The sequence below is a fragment of the Augochlora pura genome, chromosome 4 (genome assembly GCF_028453695.1).
Source record: "Augochlora pura isolate Apur16 chromosome 4, APUR_v2.2.1, whole genome shotgun sequence".
Lineage (NCBI taxonomy): Eukaryota > Metazoa > Arthropoda > Insecta > Hymenoptera > Halictidae > Augochlora > Augochlora pura.
In genome coordinates this window covers 11,125,276-11,150,258 of record NC_135775.1, presented here as the reverse complement: position 1 = coordinate 11,150,258, position 24,983 = coordinate 11,125,276, and the positions used below count along the sequence as shown (strand labels likewise).

The window sequence follows — 24,983 nt, the reverse complement described above, 5'->3', positions numbered from 1 at the left end:
CATTTATTTAAATATAATACATGGAACAAATCTTATTTTTATACTGTGCTAATGTTAATAAGTAATTTCTTGGTAGTATTGCGCTACAATAATATTGTACTATGATAATTATCTATTTCATCATATATACATTTTGCTGTATTTAAACCTATTGAATTTATGCATTTATTTGTATGTCAGTAACATAGAAATGATTTATTTTTTTATTCGTTTGAACGTGTTTAATTATCAATAAAGTTAGCAACTATCTCTGACAATTCATCAAAATCATATGTCGCGCTCAATGCGCCATCTTGAAATTCAAAGAAAGGCATACAATGTTGTGAGTCTTATTCCTAATATATCAATGGTTTTAATCTTTCCATTGCCGGACGATGATTGTAGAATGGGGACTAGGGAATGGGAATGGGAAAGTCTTCCCACTTTCTACTAGATTTGGTTACATCAGTTCAGTATGCTACCGACTGACGTTGTAGTAAGATGTGTTGTTAAGTGATCAAATGACAGTTGAGTTTTCATGAAGTTTCGTGACCTTTAAATCGACATAAGAATTATGTCGACTCAAAATGGGTAATTTATCAACTGTAGTGAAGTTTAGTGCAGTACTTTTCTCATGCTTTGTGGATTTTACTTGGGCAGAAGGCGAATTTAGAGGTAATAAAAATGATAAAGTATACAAGTCGTGTGTTGCATGTTTACTGATATTGTGACCTCTGTACATATGTCACTTACACGTGGTTAGTTTAAACTATTTCTTCTTCGTGTTATTTTCTATGTTTAACTAAGTTACGTTACTTTACACTTGTAACGTATAAATTATTGACGATGAACAACAGTAGCATTTTTATAACTAGTGTTATATACTGTGTTTAATTCAATCTCTTAAAAATAATTCTAAATATACTGATCTTACATACTAAACATCTTTTTGAGTACAATAATTGTTTTTTATTTTAAGTAATTCTTAAATTTAGGTTGTTAGTACTACATTCAAAATATTATTGTGACACAATACTTAAAAGTACATACTACATTATAATTTATAATCGACACTTTTTATTTCTGTAAGACGTATTTTAAAGAAAATGGATATTATTGTTTGAATTATGGAAAACAATTTTTTCTCTATATAACATTTTTTCGTTCGTGGTATCTGAATGCACGACTGTTACTGACCCTGGTCAGTTTATCATGAAGTTAATCGGTCAACAATGCTTGTGAGTTCGTAAGTGCATCGTACCAGAAATCCTCTTTTGATATGAATTGTATGCCATTTGCTGCGTCTTATACTTTCCTTATATACTTTTTGAACATACGATTCATACGATTTGAACACAAAATTATTTTTCCTTTTTTTTTATTTATTTTTCTTTACCCTCTGTCATCGTCCAGTTTGTTTATACTTTTCACTTCTTACGATAATCATATTTAAGTAAATTACACGGAATCTTTGAAAAATTATGAATACAATGTTGTGTCGTTATCATTATCACTATGTTTTCACACAAGTTCATTGAGATAATATCAATCCGTGAAGTCATTAATAAATAAAGTGGCGTCATTAAAACTTAGATATGATTATGAACTGTGAAATCACTTGTTTCATAATTACTCTATTCAATTGGGGTGTGAGTATAATTCTTTTAAATTACTCGACTAATTGTCGTAAATTATATGGAATTGGTGTTCGAACAAGTGAAAGGAGACACGAATTGTTGGTTTGCAAGTTATGCTAGGTTAGAGAACGCTGCTGCGCTTGCAACTTACGACCCTGACCAGGACGGACCATAACTGTGGTAGTAACAATAGTTTGAACATTTTAGGTTCAAAACTGACAATGAGAGGAATCTCTAGTTTGATGTTTGATATATAATGCTTAGTTTGATATTTGACAATCTAGTCGAATTAAATAGACTTCTGTTCGTAATGGCTCGAACATTTTGTTCCCAATTCGTTCCCTGTAATTCGTTATATGTATGTGTTCGAACATTTTGAATACCCATCACTATAACTGTACAACTATGTAATAGTGTATCGCAACGCAAGGGAAAGGTATACGGGTATATACTTGTATAGTTGAAGTATGTAAATTTGTATAGCATATTCCACATGAAAATTGACATATATTTACTGTTAAAAGGATTTAGTAGAATTATTGAGATAGTACCATTCATACTGAGCAAATTTCTTTGATTTATTTCTAATCAATTGTTGGAACAGTAATAAATGCATATTGCCAATATTGTAGGTTTAAAACAGTAATCTAAGGTATTGTAACATAATAAAATTTAATGTACGCGTTAAGAATAATATAAGTCCACAAAATTTCGAGAATACGGCTACTTGTACATATATTCTCGTTTGCAATCTTTTTTGTTTTCTATTTCGGTGAATCTCCTTGTATTATTATTCATTTTGTATCAAATAAAATAATCAAACTTATATTGCATATTTTATTTTATCTGAGGGGCAAAAGCAAAGCAACGCGTCGTTCAATATATTTTGCTTGAACTGTACTTAAATTGCGTCAGTTCGTTTCCACATGTTATTTAAATATTATTAATAATAGAAACATACATTGAAGAAAATCTTATTTATAACGCAAGAAGAATACTGGGAATAATTGTAACTGAAAAGAACTACTGTAAAGTACATTAAATAATAATATCTCCAAAGTGAAAGTTTGCGCGTAGATGAAAACAAAAAATAGAACATGCACTACGAGAAAAAGACTGTTGAATCCCTGTAAATACGTACTATAAAAAGAAATTCTATCATCTAAAATATTCACGGAGAAATCGTATTCAAATGCTTTCTACTAAAATTTTTTCGTCATTTGAAATAGATTCTTCTTAATCGCTTAAATACGGGAATTGTCAAAACGTTCTTGCCGTAATCGTGATCGTCTTTATTTTACGAACATGAATGACGATGAATCACATGTAAAGAAAAATTGAAACTTTTCTATCTTATACTAGAGATTTTTAAAACCATTGTGAATTAATGTCAACATTTTTTTTTTAAACTGTTTCTTCGGACAGAATTTCGATAAGTTCATGGGAATTATATAGACTACATGTATTTCAATTTAATATTACAGCGTCATTGCATTTTTGTCTTAAAAAGTATGGTTGAGGCAAAACGCGAATGATACTTGTACAAAAATATGAAACGAATTAACAAAATAAATATAATTTTTGAAAACGGAATTACATAACTCGTTCCAAATGGAACTAAAGCGTTCTATGCAAGATTTTAGGTTTACCGTTTCTTCATTCAATTCTTTAAGGGTGAGAAAGTCGTGTTCGAGAGTTGCGCTATTGAGTTAATTTATTAGAAAATCCGCGTAGTTACTGATTAATCGCTTAATATGGACGGAAAAAGATGGGACCTTCAGCTATAAATTGTATCATTAATGAAGTGAGGGTACTAAGCGTATTTGTAGAGAAGCCGCCATATTAACCCTTCATCGGCAAGGTCTGAGTTCATTTTGACGAAACTATCGAAATCATTTTTTAATTACACAAGTTTTAACGATTATATTAAAGAACAGTTGTTCAATTAAAAGCGAGAGAAGTAGTAATGGGTCTACAAAAAGTATCTCAGAAAATTGATTGCAAAAATTGATAAATAAGGTTATGTATAGCGATAATCTTGTAAAAATTGTAAAGAAAGCCCGTCGTCGGAGAGTTAATACTCAGTAATCTTTATTTAAAATGAAAACAGATCAATCTTATCGTCGTTTCAATCAAATTGTTTTATTTTCCCTTTAATGGCGCTAATAATAATGCCTCTATATCTCTGATTGTGAATGTGGACCTGTGTCTAATAATAATAAATAAGTTTGGTTCTGCAATATCGCTGTTACAAAATTGTAACTACATATTGGGTAATATTGGTTTCTTTTATGGAATCTCTCAAAGGCTTGATAGTTTTCCGACCTTCGGGCTGTTTGTTTAATTATGGCTAACATAAGTCTACCCTCATATATCAAATAACATCAAATAACATGTTATTTATTTTCTCCTCTTATGAACTTAATAATCTCCATGTAGTCCTGTAATGTAGATACTATACATATTTTGAAATTTTTTTAAAATACAGTAGTAATGAACGTTCATCGCATACGTAATGTTCAAAAATGTTCTGGATTGATCATTCCTATGGCGTAGAGAATTTTTATTTCTATTCTCTTTAGATCAAAGAAAATATTTTGAATTGTTACAGCGGCTAATGTCTGAGTTCTATGGGCCATTTTCTTCTTTCCGTTAATTTCCATAGCTTTCTCGACTGAAGTACGTAGCTCTAGAATCTTGGCCACATCTCATTTGGTTGTGTATTTTGGCTTCGATGGTCTTAACTTCAATATGTTTTTCATATACCTTGATATTAGGCCTCTCACGTCTATTTTCGTCTGCGACATAAGTGATACAGGCGATCTATATGTTTAATATACTATTAGATGTTGCTCGCACGAAGTTTTCCGTCAGCCACACGCGTAATGTGGTCGTCGAACCAAAGTGGAAATAAAGTCTATCCTTCTTAAGAAATTATCGCCAGCTCTGTGGATCTGTATCGCTTTCTTGTATTTTCCGCCGAGGACGCTAGTAATATGTCGATTGCTCTACGGGCACCTCCTTTCTTAGGAATGCCTCCCTGATACTCTGGTTGTTATCAAATGCAACCGGCTCGATTGTGGGTGCATTCTCTTCCTGCCTAGTGATAGTAGAAGGTTAACATTTGGTTCAAAGATTATCAGGTCTCCTACTGCCATCTTTCGAAGTAAAAGGTACCATTCTCGGTTTGGCCAGTCTGGTACCATTGTGATGCGTACAGTGTTATCTTGCTTTATCTTGTCTAACATTTTCGGCATGGAACAATTTGTTGTAAAAATGTCGATATGCACCGACTGTGGATCTGAGTTCTACGATAAGAATGTTTTGAGTTAGACCTATATTATTTGATCCTCTCGGCTCGTTTTTATAGTTGATGATTTTTAACAACTATAAAAACGAGCTGAGAATTTTCTGTATATACAAGTAAGTTGTTTTACGGTTTACATAATTTTTTGGTAATGTTTTTAAATGTTCCATCATTATATTCCCCCTGTCTACATTTATAATTTTTACTATGCAAGAGGATCTCCCTATATTATCTCCGGGTGATCTGTTGACAATGTACAATTAAACAATAAGGAAGTGAAAATTGAACAATAAGAATGATCATTTTTCCAAAGCAAATTACGATTGAAGACGATCGCTTGTTTTGCTCATTATTATCAGTGCATATTGATGATATTCCTAATTATTATTATTATGACATTCTAGTTCTAAATTATGTCAACAACGCTAGTATATCATACTTACCAACGAACTAATAATAGCGAAACTAAACACGTTTCCGTGATGTAGGTGTTACGATCTGATTTTGCAAAACATTTCAGATAAGTTACTTAAAATATTTCCTGACCATGCAAACAGGAAACAAGATTCACTGACACAACGGCATAGTAAAAAAGAGACGCATCGTATTTATGATCGAAACTTTCCTCGTATTTACTCGTATGTAGGGAAGAACTAGGAAAGAATGAAGCTAACTGAACAGTAGTTGTAACTGACGCGTTACATCGTAGCAGTGGTAGGTTGCCTGATCTGAAATAAAAGTATACATATAAAGTGCTTGGTCTAGAAAGCACCGTAGGTAAGTGGAATCTAGGATTTTTCGAGGCGTATACGTATGTTGCATGTATCTACGTACAACGCGACGCGCAACGAGCGACCCGCAATGTTGAGAACTGCTGGTATTAGAAAGGGAACGGGGAACGGTAGTCTCTGTACCGAACGCTCCTATTTGATTTTCCAGGGTACCGTTTTCTTCTGCGAATCTAGGCTCCTAGCTCGATTCTAGTACTAGTACTGCCAAGATTGTCCAGTGCCGAACAGACGGTACAACTCGTATGAAGCTGGTCTCGTATTTTCCCTGTATCTTACTCGGAACTCGATCCCACACTCGACCTTTTTCTGCTTCGTTCGCGTATACTTAGTTGTGTGCGTCTCAGGTTTCAAGTACCTATACCTATACCTGTACCTGTACCTCTACCTCTACCTTACCTATATCTGTACCTATACCTTTCCTTACATCTGGACTTATACCTGTACGTACACCTGTTTCTATACCTGTGCCTACACCTGAACCTGTATTTGTACCTGCATTATGTAATCAGATAAATATGCTAGAATAACATATCAAAAGATTAAGAAATAGTTGTGGAGAAATATATAATGATATGTTGATAAAGCTTGTTGTATATATAAAAATAAACTATTTTACTAATACTAGCTCGATTAAAAAAGTTTTTATAATTCATTATAACTTTAGTATGTCATTCGTCTTCATTTGTTAGGTGATTGACGCTGTCTACTAGCGACAGTACTCCTAATTGGACGTCAAATGCTTAGACGCAAATATTGCATTGACATTCGTGAAATTAAAACAAAATTGTATTACACAAAACTATATTTATATTTTAGTATGTTCATTTGCAATTTACGGTTCTTTATTTATTTATACTGTCCAGATGTCTAAACTGCAGTCGCGTAAGATGCGAATTGTCAACGAAGCGGAAAATATTTCTCGAGTTGAAAATCGTTGTACTTCTTTTACCTCATGACATACATCCACTGCGGTAAAGCTTGGTATGTCATGCGACCAGTAACAAACCTCCGCAATGATGAAAAATATAATGTCACGTAAGAGGTGACATACGTTTAATAAGGGTTAGATATGAAATATTTCCAAGGTCTTTTTTTTTAAAATGAGTGTATCCAAATTTAAATGTAAATTCGATGCTTAGTATTTGTGAAAACTTTTGAATACTTTTTCTATCAATCTATTATAACCGAACAGTGAAGCATTTATACACATTACGCAAAAATTACACTTCCAAGCGAATTTATTGATGGTTGCATCCTATCAGATGTGAATTACACGACTCTCGGCGACTGTGAATGATTTGAGGGAATTTGCTCGACGGCAGCTGTGGATTATTCAATTATAATATGCAGTTATACCTGCAGTACGTGATGAAATAATACGAAACATCATATGAATGGGCTTCCAGACTCTTGTGAAACAAATACTCATCCGACCGAATAAATTGCCGTCATCGTGTAGTCCTGTCGATTTGTCGTCGTGTCGACGTGTCGTCGTGCTGTGTCAAAGAGGTCAACGACCGGGACCGCGACAGCTGATACAAAAGCGAAACGTCCCAAAACCATAAACGAGTCACAATATTGCGTCTTTACAGCACCGGTACAATCGCTTAGGTCAAGTTAGATCGTCTTCCTGCACTCGTGCTTCAAAATTTTTCTCTACATTTTCGATACACGAGAACTAAAGTTCAGACTAAATCCAAATGTGTACTTTAGAAGAGAAACAGGTTATACGACAGATGCGCATACGTTGGTTGCGTGTGACAACGTGCGAATGTGCGAACCGAGAACATGAGGCGAATCTACCGCGACAAGGATAATAGTCGATTACGTTGACACAGCAGCTATTTCGATCCGAGTATGAGTAACTTTCTTGAAATGACATTCTTTGAAAATACCGGATGTAAGCCTAGCCTATGATGCCTTGCTTTAGAGTTGAAGCGGAAGTGGTAACCGACGATTATCAATCATCAACCATACAAGATTCGATGTGCCAGATGTAGATTTCAGATACATCTGCCAACTTATTTGATGATAGTATTATGTACCATCGAGACTAATTTCGTCATATTGTAGCATGTTTGTAATCGTCATTTATTTTGATAACAGGTAATTATTATAGCTACAGTTTCTCATGAAAAAATTACAGAAAAGACTTTGTAGATGCCCTTTAATATTACGCACACCGATGCATAATCTGCGACTCTGAGTAACAACATGTAGGATTACTAATTCCATTTTAGCAAACATATTAAGCAACTATCCGACAATGAATATCCTGCACAATGTCAATCATATTACATGGTCTATTTAGGAAATACTTGCGAAAAAATAATTGCGAATTCTTAACTATTTTTTAAATTATTTATTTTAGTCGTGAAACGTAGTTCCCAGTCAGTGCTGATGCCAGCGAATCGCAAATAGTATTACAGTGAAACGTTTCTGGTATCACTTTGATCACCTTTTCTGCTTTAGCTGTAGCATGAGGCGTGACTATGGTATTATTGTTGGATAGAAATTCGCAGATAAGTATCCCTCGTGTAAATCGGTGAGTGCAACACCTGCCACGAGTTGTTTTCCATATTTCTGATCGTTTCTTCTGGATTGTTTTGTGCGACGGTGTAATACTTGTAGATAATACTTCTCCTTAACCGTTGTATCTGCTAGTAAAATTTCATAGCAAAGTAAATCCACATAAGTGGCGAAAACTGCTTTCCATGAAAACATGACCAACGAAGCTATGCATCTTGTTTATTTGTTCGACAGAAATAATCGAGGAATCCGGATTAGCTGGAAATTGTAAAATGTACGTATTTTTTATACCTCGCACACGAGGTGGTGCATCTAAAATATCTCGAATATTGCTTGGTTTCGAGAGCGGCATAATCCCATATTATTAGCTTTTTGTTTGTATACGTGTAGAGGGCACAAAAACAATATCGTTTCTTTAAATGAAGCGATATATTATTCAATATACTATCTGATAGGATGATATACTGTCGATCTCTTTCTGTGTATCTTCTTATACTTTGTGGTCGTGACAAGACGAAGACTAGAAGCGATGATACCGGTTTTGCCATGATCACGCCTATTACAGTCACAAGAATCGTATTTGATGATTGACGGAGCGCTCGCAGCTCTAGTAAACGTCTGAAATTTCCCATGTACCCCCGATTCGGTGATGAAACATTGTTTCCATTGTACAATTCGTTAAAACAAGAGATTTCGAAAGAAAATGGAGCGTATCGCGTGGACGAATTGACATCGGGTTTTATGTGGGACGGTCAAGTGCGTAATGCGCCTAATCGCGTTGCGGTTGCGATGTGATATCCGTCAATGGTATCACACTTTTGCGTAAATGGAAAATATGTGGTGTCAGAGAAAAGTGATTCGAATGGTTCAATTTCGAATAGTAATAGATATCTGCTGTTCGATGTTCCAACAAAGATAATCAGTGACCGAGAAGCGAGCTTTACGCCAAGATGATTTAAGCGACTACGTCAAGAAACGAATGGACGATGTGAACGGTATAAAAGAATTATCGTTGACGCATTGGCAACAAGGGTGACTGACCAATACCCGCGTGACTAGAACACTCAAAAATGTACAAAGTGCTATAAATACCATGTAGAACAAAAGCATTGATACGACAGCGATGTAAGGATTGCTCACATGCGATAGAGACAATTAGTCGACGTAACGATACTCGACGATACTCGATGATGTAAAAGAAGAAATGAGTGGATCGGATTTAGTATTACTAAGGGATGAGATCAGCTGACTTGTTACTCAGGGGCAACCGGCTCAGAGAAAACGTATGACCGTATGAGAAGGGAAATTCACGATTAGACGATGGACGAATTGATGCAGGTAACTCTTTTACAGGAGGTGACTGGAAGTTCCTGCCAAAATACAATTAGCCAACATTCTAACTGTACTGCCAAAAGACTATAGAGTGGAAGATCTATAAATAGGGTGAAACAGTAACGGACCAATGATGCAACAAAAAAGAAGAAATTTGGAAACCCAAGAAGATGAACACAATTTGTGATAACGAAAAGTTTTCTTATGTATAATTCTAGGTTCTTATAGTAAGATTATGATAGGCTGCCACGTCAATTTACACATTCTCTTATACGCACTTGATTGTGTTCACAGAAGCAAAGAAAGCCAAAAGCATAAGAAGCATTTTTGATGGACGACAAATGTGGGCAGCTATCTGACCACCAGGCATAATATAACGAGACGAGCACGCCATTTCTTGAAGACATGTAAAATACAACTAGCCCGATGGGACGTAACGAGGCGGTCAAGGACGACAGCCTAACTACCTGATGAGACAAGGGAGGCATCGGGTCACCCTCCCGCGTCCTAACGGGAGCTATACCCGCGACACCTGTTGAACGGGGATACGAAGGTATCTCAGGACTATTGACGAATGCAGCAAGCATTCTAGGTCAACACCTATTCGAACGGACATAACGGTATCTCAGGTAGAGGGATGGTAAGTCTACATGAGGAATACAAACACGTGTTCCTGCAGACAAAGGATGCGAAAGTATCCTATAGGATCATTGACGAACACAACGTGCAATTCTAGGTCATCATCTACTCGAATGGACACAATGATGTTTTAAGTAAAGGGTTAGTAAGTCTGAAGAAATGATACAGCAGTATTCTGAATAAACAATTAGATGATTAGCTATTAGCGATATAGTGGTATCGTATTTTTATTTATCGTCGTTTATTTACAGTAGATTTTATAACGTTTGCGGATGTTCGTTTAAAAATCTCATGACTGGGGAAGCTGAGGTAGAGACAAATATATATTGTAAATGTTTTATATATGTAAAGTCTGAGGACAGACCTTATCGTCAGTATGGTCAAATGTCAGAAAATTCGAACGAAGGAATGTCGAGAGAAAATTACGTATACTTCGATAACGCGATATTCTTCTCCCAGAAGGATTTTGAATGTTTGAGTGATGCAATAATCAAAATATAAACACACTGACGAGAAGGTGTCTTTAGGTTTAAAGGTTGCCTTAACAGGCACTGTGTCTGTAATCGCCTTAGTGATAGCACTGTATCTTTTAAGAATAAAACCAAATGTTTGCAATGAGGACACCTTGTGATACTTATATTTCTCTTTTTTCATGAGTACTTCTCACATTGGTACAATAACTACACGGGTATACAGGGTGTCCCGGAATTCGTAGTACAACCAGGCAGGGGGTGATTCTACATAAAAAAAAGAAGAAAATATTTTGGTACAAAATTTTTTCATCCGTAGGTCCGTTTTCGTGATAATCGACTTCAAAGTTCGTTCAACTTGTAAACGATTTAATACAATTTGCTTGTCGTGTGTTGTTCTGCTTGTCTCTACTTGTCTCTGCCCAGGACAGTGTTTACAAACAGTAATAATTGTGCGGTTGAAACAATGCAAAGTGTGTCTACTGATTACTCATTTTTTATTCTTTTTTACTACTTACTGTTACAATGCTACAATAATTATTGAAAATGTCCTCCTTGTTGCTGCATACATATGTTTACTTGATGAATTAATGACATCTGGACAGATTGTAACTTGTCATCGCTTTTTAATTTTTCGAATGCCTGAGTAATCTTATGTTTCAAATGTGTAATATTTGAAATATCATTCATGCTATAAACTTGTTCTTTGATATGACCCCATAAATGAAAATCTAAAAGCTCGAGGTCCGGATATCTTGGTGGCAAACGTATATTACTGTCACGGCTGATCCAACAGGAATAATTGTTATTTAAAAAATTCGTAACTTCTTCGCACAATTGTCACTGTTTGTAAACACTGTCCCGAACAGAGACAAGCAGAGTAGTGAAATAAACGACAAGCAAGTTGTATTAATTGGTTTACAAGTTGAACGGACTTTGAAGTCGATTATCACGAAAACGGAGCAAGCGGATGAAAAAATGTTATACCAAAATATTTTCTTCATTTTTTATGTAGAATAAACCCCTGCCCGGTTGTGCTACAAATTCCGGGACACACTGTATATTATACATGTCAGTGGTTTAATGAAAATAACAATCATCGTGCACTACAAGTCGACATCGATAATAAAATATTGTCGAAGAAATGACAGTCGGTAATTTAACAGTATTAATTCTTTTTATCTCATCTACGTCGTTGATGTATTTTAGTTATTTGAAAGCGAAATGTATCACTAAAAGTAGTTTTCATCCTTCAGTTATGCAAATGCCATATTCAACTATCATTCAATTTTAGGTTGCAAAGCATCGCGTTAATTCACCTTTCTCTCGTTTTTCTTCTAAAGTATTACTGAATAATAAAGCCACACTTTATTATCAAATAATATTTAAATCATTATAAAGTATCAAAGATTAGCGATTAAACATTTTCGGTATTTATAGCAAGTGTTGGATAGAGTCGGATCCAAGTCGGATAAAACTCGGATCAAATTAAGTGGTTGTAAATGATGAGTACAGGATGGTAATAAACGACAAATGGTAATAATATCTTGATTAGTAATAGCATCATTCACACGCGTTAATTTTCCTGCGTTCGATACTTTCATGATAAACTACAAAAGAAACAGGAAGTACTACATCCATTAACTTCGGCTACACTCTCTTTCTTGGAAACATAAACATGCTAGATAAAATAGCTGCTACAAAGAGCTTCTCGTTGGCATAACATTTCATTAATCAGAATATGTTATCTCGTTAAAAAAAAACGTGGTCTTAAAGCATTAAAAATATGATGATTACAATAATTATATCATTTTAATTATTGTACCATTAATAACAATACAGATATGTCTGGTGATAATGTTAGATGATTCACACTGTATGTACACAGAACATAGCATCAGCCCAGCGTTTCTATCGGCATCCGGTCTGACAGCTTCCGCCTCGGCTCCAGTAGCTCATCGTCAACGAAACATCTGCATCCTTCCTCTGTCCCCTTCTTCCTAATTCTCTTTTCCTTTTGCTCTCGACTATCTCGTTACCTGGTTTTATGAGGGATTTTCATTCGTGAGGAACAATATCGAAATATAATATCCGTGCGATGTCACGATATTATTCTCCATCATGTTATCCTGCCACCGGAGATTTAATCGTAAAACTTTGTTCGTAAATTCATGATATTAATCAGCGTACACATTTCAATATTCGAATGATTTGGAATCAAATGGATTTCGCGTGTAACATGAAAAAGATGTACATAATATTTGACAAAAAATCTTTACTATCACGCGGTATAATCCTTAAAGGGGCCTGGAACTCAATCAGCAAGCTTAAAAGTTCTTTTTGTTCCTCACACTATTGTGGCAAGAGCAATACAGTGTTCAAGAATTAGAATCGTTAACTAAACAAGCAAATGTGATTCAAATTACACCGTGTTTATAATCGTAAAAAAAACTCGATGAAAGTTTTTAGTAACCTACATCTGCACAGTGTGTGACCTGCGTTTACGAAGCGGTTTAATTGCAACAACAAGCATTTAATAACCGTCCCTCTTATTAATATGGCACATATAAGTTAGTACAAGCTCAGTGGTCGCAATTTTAAATGCACATATACGGATAATTACGAAATTATCGTAATAATTAATAATGATTAATTTGTTCTGCGATATTACTCATCTAAGTTACGAGATTCAAAAGTTGGGGATATACTTTCTTTTCTCAAGTCAATAAATCATTTTTATATGCATAAAAATTAAAGATCGAATTAAAAGAAACTGTCTCATTATATTTCTACCTTGAACACATATTTTTACTTCTTTTAATAATTATTCAATTTAATGTTAAACAGTACAATGAGTTTTGTTTCATGAAAATTACAATGACGAGTGTTCGAAGTTTGTTTTTGGAGTTTCAACATTCAGTTTGGAGTAGATGCTAATATCAGAGCTGTGTTGTATGTTCTGTGTTATATAGAAATCTTTCCATTACAAAAATAGAGTGTAGAACAAATAACCATGCTACCGTTGCGTTTATAAAGTGAACGGTTTCCCAGTAATGTGTAGGCACTCGAAAATATAAGTTCGGAACGGTGTGGTCTGATGAAGTGCGATCAAATTATTATGCAGGGAACGTTGTTGAGTTAACGGTGCATTTCACGAAACTAGATGAGACGAAACCAAACGAGAGAAAACGGGCCCAGGTGAGGCGAGTATTCTCTTGCACACTCCTTATTTCGTACAATAACTTGTTTCAACAATTTGATCATTGCATATCTTCCTGTACTATTATACTTTTTGTATAAGCAAGTTGCGAGTGATAAAGCATTGTCGTTGAGATTTAAAAAAGAAAAATAACCACATTTTGGTGAAAATAATCGCGCGAGAATGTTATATTATGCAACTTAATTATGTCCCTCTACTATTTTTATGGGACAACTTTCCATTATAATTTCTCCTCTGTGATAATTTTTCTAAATGAGTTCTTCTTTTAGCACCATAGACTCTGACGCTCTATAGTATAAATAAATTACATGTAAATAACTGTTCTCGTCACCCCATTTTAAAACTTCAATAATCGGTTAAAGCTGCTAAAAACAACACGATTAAACAATTATATATACATCATTTATCATTCGAGCCTAGACAGAACTTTCTAGCGGATTTCGTTTGCACACTTATGTTTTCTTAAAACGAGCGTGATAGAGCAAATTCACTTTCGGATTCGTGTTTCGAATGAGAAGTTCTACAAAGATCATCTAAGTGGATACATTAGAAATCATAAAAAGAATTTTAATTCATCCGGTGCGAAACTGCAGCTACGGCGCGTTTCAAGAATCAATTTCTAGTACACAAACCGTGTGCAAACCATGCAATTTGCCATGAGTTGATCGAACCTTTTAGTATTCGTTTCTCTAAATTAGGTGACCTTGACGGGGACCACATGTGGACAGTGTTTCCTTTCGTGACTACGTGATATGTACTTGGTAATTCTATTATTCTTAGTAGGTCGGTGAACGCGAGTCTATCTATATTGTGACACTGCAGGTGCTTTGAAAGCATTTGAACGAAAGCGTGGCGATATGTCGAAATATGGTTCAGATAATTATGTGCAACGAATTTATATAGTATTAAAAAAAAAAAGTATCCGAGACTTTTGAGAACTTATAGTACTAAATGAAAGGAGTAAACAATATCCTATAAACATAGCGGGTAAAATCAACTATGTGGAATGAATTTCTATAACTACAACACTATGTATTAGCTTTTATGAAACATGATTTTGCTCGCATCAGTAAATAATCTTCTGTTTACAACCTTGAAGTAATATTTCAGTAATGTTCTGTGTCGAAAGCAAAATGATACGATCCTGAATTGAAACAATATTAAATAATTTAACTGGAAATAGGGAGGTGCGAGTTAATCTTTTAAAAATTTGAAAATAACGGGCCACCGTAATGTACATCTAGGTACATACTTAACCGTACAGGGCCGTAATGAGAAGCAGCGTTATACATATTCTGCTATTTGAAATTCCCATTGTCACACACGGTCACTAACAAGACTCCACTTGATGCGAAACGGGAACGGATTCCGCAATAAGGAAACGTTTAGACGAGAACTCGGTTCCTACTTTAGCAGTGATGCAGATTGTCGTTCTAAATAGCTCAGATTGCTCGTGGGTATGTGAAAGGTTCTCACATCTGATTAGATGACAATTTCCTGCTGCACGATTCAACAATTGGCAACGATTTGATTCAATAACGTAAAATTGCGAGTAGATTGGTGTGTAGAAATTTACGTACGCACGTTTGCAAAATATGGAAAACATGCCGGTTAAATTCGCGATTATTTTAGAATTTTCCCGGTATTACTCCAATGCAATTGTACTGTAGTTTCAATTTCCAACATGAAAAGCAGTATACGATTTATCCGTGATTCTTTTCTACTAGAACTAAAGAATACAAAAATGAGTAGATTTGTTATTCGTAAACAAATCTTGTGCGTCTGTCATCCTGTCCTTGCAATCATTACGTGGTTATTAATTAAATCTAGTGGCATCACAAAGTGGGCAACGAAATTTGATTTTCTTTATTAAGAATAAAGTTATAGATGTTAATCACTGTGTGGGTATACGTTCGGAGACAACGACGTCTGACCAGAAATCCGTTTCGGATAGTCAATTATTTTTACGCCTTAACGAATAGAGGCATACGGTCACAGAATACGGTATCCAACAAAAACAACTGTGTCTCAAAGGTCTGCAAAATATCTTTGGTTCTTGTTACAATTTACTCGTCTACCTCTCCCGTTTACATTGTAAATATATTGGCAATACAAGTTATTCTACATGAACTCGCGTTGATCGAGACTAGTGAATTTTTCTAAGTGAAAGGTACGGTCTTGCAAGTAGTTCGCTCTAGACTTTCTAATACAGCTCTGGGATTGCATCCGAATCGCGTAATCATTTAAATTTCTTTCGAGGATTGATAATCGTTCGGAGTGAAAAGCGTAAAGACACCGCACCACGCGATTCATTTCGCAGATGAGAACAAATATTTCCGTAAAACCTAAATATTCTCGTTCTACGAACTCGTAAACCTGAAATGTAAAAGGTGAACCAAGACTTTCTCTTATTGTCGACGTTTTGTCAGTCGTCGTTCTGAACGCAAACCTCCGTAGAATACTGGAAAGCGTGTTTCGTGCTACATATGCACATTAAACACCAGCTTTGCGATTCCTCATTCACGCGCGCACGAATGGCCGTGGTACGCGTTTAATTATCAATAGGAAGTCACCCCTCTGCTAAATGCCTCTTACCCAAACAGGACACGGAGAAAACGTTGTTTTTACACGTTGTCTTGTTACCCAAGAACACGTCAATATTCGTGTTTACATACTATTAGATACATATCATTGAATTGAAATTCGTAAGGTCGATATTTTGTAATAACAACGCAAATCGATGAAAGATGTATAATCGATTTGTTCAAAGTACTCGAAGATTTACGCATTTATTATAGAGTACTATTATGAGACGTCAATTTAATTAACTTACATTGTTTTCACGTTTACATGACAGAAAAAAAAAATTTTTTTTCTCACGTGGATCAATAAGCATTGTTATAAAAATAGGTAAATATTGTCATTAGACTCGTAAGAAAATCACAAGGCATCACGTTAAAAATGTTCAGCCAAAATAGATTGATTTGTTTATTTCATGCTATTTGCTATCGGCAGATACCGTGAAAGAAGTGGATATGTATGTTTCTCCACTCTTTATGTGCAGCATTATTAAATGCTTACAATATGTTTACAGACATAGTAGTTTAGTATCTCCCATTCTCGACTTGTTAGATTATCAGAAACTCCATGCTAAGAAAGAATTCCATTTAAAGGAAGCTTAAGTTCAATTAATCGTTTCATCGTACTATACTGGGAATTCCAGCGGGTATCTATGTCTTCAATAAGCTGAAGTGGATAATTCTTCTGGACAGGGAGTCTCTTGTGCTTTCAAAAATTTTAGAGTGCAGTAGTAAACCGATGAGAAGAAAACTGCTGCCCTGCGCCTTTCACATAAGTCATCGAGTAGTTTTCTTCCGTTCACACGTGTCTGTTTAACATGTCTCTAAAACCCTTTCAAGACTGATAATTACGGCACTTCCAAGGTTACAAATTACAGATTACAAATGAATCGAAGTGTAATTGTAAATAATTGTTTATTTTATTAGAACTATTACTTACAACTTCACGAATAAACATGTTCGAGATGATACTAGGAGATCTGAGAACATTTTTTGAGTATAAAAAGTTAAACTTAGGAGTACGTACAGTGGAGTACATGAAGTGGAGCAATGATTCACAAGTCGAAGACTTGCTCCACCGCCTGGTGTAATTACTAAAAAATGCCTCCTACGTGTTAAGTTTATTGTGCGCTTGTTAAATGTTTCACTTCAACCATTCAATAATTGACTGCATCACTTAAACGCGAACACCCTGCATATGAGCGTACGTATACAAGTACCAGTTCGAAGAAATGCTCCACTATCTGCAAACACTGAATGCAAATTTCGACGCAAGAATAGAACATTCTGTATATTTACAAAACTTTTGCATCTTTATATAAGACTAGTGCAACAATCTCAAGGAAATCAAAACACAGTTTTTAACACTTATCTGTCAATTGGGAAAACCAACACGTGTTTCTTATCATTAAATTTCAATTTTTTCGATATGCTATTGATGAAACGATGTTTTCTAATTATTTCAGCGAATAAAATTATTCAATTTATCATTTTATTAAAAAAGAATTGCAATAGATTTATAGCAATTTTGAGCAGATTGATTGTTGTGAAGATTGTTCTAAACTATCTCAAGAATATTTTTAGTTGCTGGAAAGGTTGAAATATTATTTCAACATTTGTACGGAATAACCGCTATTGCAAAACTTAATTTACGTTAAAAGCGGTTACGTTTACGTTATGACGTATGTTATAACTTCTACATATGGATAGGTACAATATACATGTAGTGTACATAATATACATATGTAGTATACTATGGTTACATGCTACAAGCATCTGCTACCCATCCGGCTCTATTTACCAATTGTGCTCGTTAATTTCACAACCTTTTGTTCCTTCGTGCTAACTGGGCGGTTAAATAGTAGATTTCAAAGAAATTAAAATATCTCGAAACGGAGCCAAGTTGTTAAATGAAAAAAAATAACAGTAATATAGTAGGATGTGACAGTATCACACTTTTGAGAAACGCGAAGTATTTATTATAGACAATGTTATATTATACAAATCGTATCAAGCTGAACTTTAAAGCTTTATAGAAATTGTATTAACTAATTATGCCACTAGATAAAATTATTATAAAACAATCGAGTTCTGATGTAGGTAGCGATAGTCGTAAAGAAAATTAAACTTATACTTTAAAGAAAACAAAAATAGTTAGGTGCATCATAATCTCTTCACATATCTATACATGTGAAAGCCCATTAAAAAATTATAGGCTCCTTGATGATTGCCTATATTGAAAAAAATTGCCGGTAGATAATGAATTAATTTGATTACGTCCTATTTTCGTTAGACATATGAAATAAATACTGAAGCTCATTGTGTTACTGTATTTCAAGTAAAAGCCTTGCTAGCCTTGATCTATTCATTTACCATACTGAATGAAATATAAGCGATTTAATCGAATTAATACCGGAAAGAAAACGGTTTGATGTAATCAACGGAATAGAAGTTTTTTAATAGCTGATTTCTGTAATTATGCGCGCATATGTACATAGAAGTTTGTAGGGTACGACTCACCGATTTCACTGTCCTTACACAACTGTTTGATAATTTATAACTGATATTATTTTATGCAAGTGTATTACATGAAGCATATACTGTAAAATATAATCATTACCATAATTTATGTATATTTTTCCACGTACTTCGATACACATACGAGCAACTTGTGGGCAACAGGAACATTGGCAGCATAGTATAAAAAATATTGTTATGAATTATTGTAAAATTACAATTTTATATAATTCATATTTGATATTTAAAAGATATTCTTGCAACAGTTGAATATATATAATTACAATACTCAACGTGCAATTAGCCGAAATATCAAATAGTATTGCAACTTTTTATATAATATGACACTGAAGGTCCAATTACCTGTAGGGTAATTTTACTTCCCTGAAGGAATAAAATTTATAAATCTCAAAGTATACTTATACAATGGCTACTAAAAAGTACACAATTTTTATTAAAGTAATTTTATTCTTTAAACGATTAATAAATTGAAACTATTAATGACAACATGTGTAGTTCCTTTTATTACTGTTTCAAAAGATTTCTTGCGAATCTCAATTAAAAGGGGAATGGTGCAATAGTAGTTAAGTTCACAGAAATACGTTACAAAAAGAAATGAAGGAAACAATATTAATACATAATTATTCTGTTTCTATTTTAATTCTTTTACATTTGTATAAAATAACGTTATACAATACTACAATCTTTTTACTATTTTTTGTAGCTACACAATGCATTGAAGGACTAGGAGGATGTAAGAGATGCCGAGATAAGATATGTGCCAGATGCGCAGTTCTTCTACATCAGGGAAATTGTGTTGACACTTGCCCACCAGGTCACATTGCAGAGTGGTCAACTAGAGATGAATATATGGGAAGAATTTGTAAAGAAACTGGATATATGTTTGGATTCACTGGTAGTCAGGTAGCCATCTTGGTAGGAGTTGTTTCTGGAGCAACTATTTGTATCCTTATTATATTATGTGGAGCTATAATTGTCCATCGTAAAAAAAGGAAAACTGCTAAATTTATACAACAGTTTGAGGATAGGTACATTTTAGTACACTATAAACATAAACTGTAAGAAAATAATACTAATTATAATAAATATATATTTGAACTTGTGTTTTAGTGCAGAGAGAAGAGAATTTTTGAAACATCTGACATTACTTAGAGGGGAAGGCAATACGTTTCTTTCAATGCTCAATGACACTAGAAGACAAGTTAGGGAATTATACTATTCTGGAAATAATGGAGATGGTGCTGTTGGTATTCAAGCTTATAGGTATTATTTAATTGGTTTTAATTCTTAAATTCTTTGAATATAATAAATAAGAATTGTTTTATATAATTCAAATATATAGACCAGTTTTACGCGATTTGGCAAGGATACTAGTCCTTGTTAACAGAAGAGATGAAGAAATATCTATTCCCCCAGATGACTGGCAAAGACTATTCTCCTGGGCAGAAAGACTTTTAAGGCGTTATAAGAGACATAGTTCCCCAGAGGTAAGCTAAATATTTTTTTAAATATTGAGCTTAGAAGAATTAATTATAAAAAATTCGTTTTAAATGTTTCTTCTTTTTCATGCAAGTCTTTAAAACATTTTGGTGAGTGATATGTATTAAAAATATTACTTTGATAATCATTACTATATATATGTAAAAAAAATAATCATCATATAATTATAAGTCACATATTATATACAAATTTAATGGAAAACGTTATCTAATGAATATTATTTTATATTTTAAGGTGGCTCAACTTGTGACTTTCTTGCAACAACCAGCAGCATCTGCACAAACGAATATGCCACAACAAGTAACAATCTCAAAGTCACATCGCCCATATGAGTTAAGAAGTGTTCCAACTAATTTGACTACATTCCAAGCAAATATACCACTTACAACATTTCAAGCAAGTGACAAATCAAGTATAAGTCCAGCAAGTTCCAGTCTTGGATATGTTAAGGACAGTCCTCTAAGTTCCAGTCTTGGACAGAACAGTTCTGGAGCATATCATGAAAAACTTAGTCCAAATGGATCTAGCATAGGACAGACAACCCCACTAGTATATGACAACCAAAAGCAAATAAAATCTTCAAATACACATTTTCAAGAACTTGCCATTTCAACTTTCAACCACACATTTTCTAATGATGCAGCATTAACTGAATCCACTTGTGGAATAGGTCGCTGTGAAACAAATGGACTTGATCACGAATTAAATTTAGAATGGGAATTTCAAAGTTCTACAGAAGCAGCTAACTACACCATTTTGTCTGATTGGTCACCTACTCGTGAATACTTAATTGATGATTTCACTATTCTTGGTTTTCGACCTCAAGATGAAATTACTACAGAATTGTAACTAACATGTTATTAATTTAGTTATTGTAAAAAATGCCTATGTAATTAGAAAAATAATTTATGCAGTCAAGTAATACTCATATTTCCATTTGCTATCTTAAGTGATTTATTCTCTACAATGTTTCAGTTTTAAATCAGTGCATATAAGGGTATTTTAAAATGATAAGACAAACTAAAAAAGGTTATAAACTCTTTATATTAGAATAGAGTGAAATTTATATGTTCACTCTAAATACATAAGTAATGAAAAGAACAGCATACAATTGCAAGCCATTAAACAATATGCAAAATACCTATGAAATTATCCATAACTGCTTTTCTTCAAACTTTAAATATTATTAATCGTAGGATTGACATTGATTTTAATTTTCTTCAAGAAATTAAGTTTATAAGACGACTAGATAGATGTAATTTTTTTTGTGCATATTAACACAATTTGCAATTTAACACATACTATTAATCTAAATATGTATATAGTTTAACACCTTTCCCTTAGAGTATACACAGAATAAGTGTCATACTCATGGAAATACTTAGGTATAAAGTTTGAAGAATATCGGTTGTGAATAATTTTATAAAAATTTTGCATATAATCCTCTAGAAACATATGCAGATGATCAGTCACAAACATGGTAATATTAATTAATATTAATTCTGTCCAATAATAAATACTGCCAATGAAGAAAGGAATGTAATTTATTTTAAAATTTGAATTGAAATGAAATGAATCACATTCATTCAAAGAGTGCAGAAATGAATTAAGTAATAATATACATAAATTATATGTAAGAGTTGTAACACAATGAAGTCACATTTTTCTTTGCTCATGCAAAACTGTTAATCATTCTACTCTAATTATTTCAATATTACAACTCTTTTAATCATAGATTCATTCTTGAGTGCAGCCATATTATAGTATAAGATTTTGAAAAATTTGAAAAGAGGAAGTACATAAAAAAAATGAGCCTGCCTCTAGTCTATTATAAATTTTAATCCTTAATTAGTTCCTTGACATTTTTAACTACCAGGCTGGTACTAATTGATTATATTAAAATTTGACATTGAATAAATGTAAATTAACTGTACAATACATTGCAATTAAAGCAAGGAAAACTGTTTTGGGGAATTTGTTAATTTACTATGTCAACTAGAATTTTATTTTTAATCACATCTAACACATACGATTTTATATCATGTTTGTGAACATTTATTTGCATATATTTCTTTATGTAAGTAATGCATATATTATGCTCACTGTTGATGAAAACACAAGATATATAATATGAGATATTTAATCATAGAAATTGTTTTCTATTCTTTGTGGGAATATATTTTTGTGACCTTCATTTTTTCACGAAGGTGTAGCATTATAATAAGAATCGATTTTTATAAGGATATTTTAGTTAATTTTATTTTATACAAAAATAATACTTAAATTACACCTTTAATATAAATAATCTTTCAATTTCTAACACAAGTGATTTATAAAAATTTAAGTGCCCTTAAAATATTGAAAGGATGTACCTTACTATTAATTAATTAACTTTACATTTCTGTGACCAGTAGATTTAACAATTTCGAGTTGTAACATTTTATGTTGAGCTCTAAAAATATTAGAAATTTGTAAATGAAGACTTGCGATTGTTTATGTGTATGTGCGACTAGTTAAAAAATTAAACTAAACTAATATATAATATTAACAAAAGAAAGTAAATAGGTATCATATTTTAACATTATTATATGATTTTATTTTAATATTGAAACTTTTTATGTGAGAAAAGATAACTAAAATACAAGTCCTCATTTATAAATTTGTTTTTTCTTTTACAGTGGTAATAACTCATTACTATATAATATCATACATTATTTTAAAAACTACTGGAAATTGTGACGTGCTGCAACAAAGACATACTAATAAGAATTTTATCATACAATATGCGAGTGAAAAAAATCAAATAAGTATATATATCTATATTTGAAAGATAAACATCATTTAAGAGATAAATATTTAAAATGATCTAGAATATTGTTAAATAATAACGGTACTAATGAAACTGTTACAATTCTTACTGAGACTTCAAAATATAAATTTTGTAAATACTCTTCACTTAGTTGACTTAATAATAGAGCATTTTGGTTAGACTTTTTGGAACAATCTTGAGTAATATATACTTTGAATATATGTGTGATTTTATATGTGTATACATTTAATTATAATTTTAATTTATAGAGACACCAAATAATTATAAATGATTTATAGAATATCATCGATTTTATTTCTATTTTATATATATTTAATAATTACTGTTACATAAATTCCTGTACTAGTCAATATCTTCTTTTATTTAAAGATGTAACTTATCAAATCATATTTTCATGTTAATGTACAAAAACTTGTTCATGTTAATTAAAAATTTCTACTAGATATTGTAAGCTATGCATATTTTGTATAGAGAGATATTTTCTTATACAAGAATTGTATTAATTAAAATACTTTGTTGCATACCATATATATTATATATACACTATTTATTGAAAATTCAGATTCGATATCTCAAAAACCTTCCATTATCATTAGTAATATCATAGATTAATGTCAAAATTCATTAAAATCATTTGTCATTACTTTACTAAGATATTGTTACCAAAAGGAAATATCTCAAAATATTTTTATGTAATATTCATGTATTCTATCTTTTGTGTCAACATGTAAGATGACTTTTATGAAATAGTATAATTATGGTTAGCACTTGCAAATACCTAAAAAAACTGTTCATATAAGAAAATCCATTTCTAAAACAATAATAATACAGTTTAAATTACCTTTTTTAAACAATTTTAGAACAGATTATATTCTTGCTTGATGCGGTATTATACATCAAGTAATGTAATAGATCAAATTCAATTAGGTGTTTTGTTAAGGATAGATAATTAAAGAATGTATGCACAAAATTTGACAGATTTTTCTTTCAATGCATGAGGTATAATTTTGTCCAAATAAAAAAGTACATTACCGTAAGTTAATAACTCTTAATGTTTCCAAAGTAAATTTTATTCAACATGCAGCATTTCCAAATGTTTTCCTTTTCTTGCAATACTATTATCTATATTAAATAATTAATATAGATTCTATTGAAAGAACCTGAAGGAAACATGTAAATATTTTTAATAAATAAATAGAGAGTATAATTTTAGTTTTAAACTGGACATTTTTAAACTTAGGTATTAGATTAATTTATAAGATTATTGTAGGAATAAAGCCAAAATCGTTGGTTATATGTACAAATTTATGTAAATATTTTCATTTTAGTAAAAAACGTAAGTGTTAAATATAATATATGTCTATGTAAAATAAAGAATCACTAATTTCTTCAAATATATGATCCTTTCCCTTCTCAATACAGATTTTAAGAATTATGCATCATTAGCATCTTTTTAAATTAAAAACGCGATTATATTTTAATTTATAGTATGTAATAAAATTGTTTTAGAAATTTGAAATGTGTTGTATCTAGAGTTTTTAGGTATATACGTGTCAGGAAGTTTTAAAAGTAAAATAGTAAAGTTATTTAAGAATTAATTAAAAATCCCTATTTTCTACTTTAATCAATCAT

General features: G+C 32.6%; 1 protein-coding gene and 1 long non-coding RNA gene across 2 annotated transcripts; both read left to right on the top strand.

Annotated features, from left to right (window-relative positions):
• Positions 1-227: 227 nt before the first annotated feature.
• On the top strand, positions 228-24,696 carry T48 (FU domain-containing protein T48). Its single transcript, XM_078179035.1, has 5 exons — positions 228-654; positions 19,725-20,049; positions 20,132-20,284; positions 20,364-20,508; positions 20,756-24,696. Exons 1-5 carry the CDS (start codon positions 567-569, stop codon positions 21,368-21,370), a joined length of 1,326 nt encoding a protein of 441 aa, XP_078035161.1. The 5' UTR covers positions 228-566; the 3' UTR covers positions 21,371-24,696.
• Positions 9,625-10,720, top strand: LOC144469062 (uncharacterized). The gene is made up of 3 exons (XR_013493906.1): positions 9,625-10,215; positions 10,312-10,355; positions 10,466-10,720. It is a non-coding gene; the product is annotated as an uncharacterized LOC144469062 (long non-coding RNA).
• Positions 24,697-24,983: the final 287 nt, after the last annotated feature.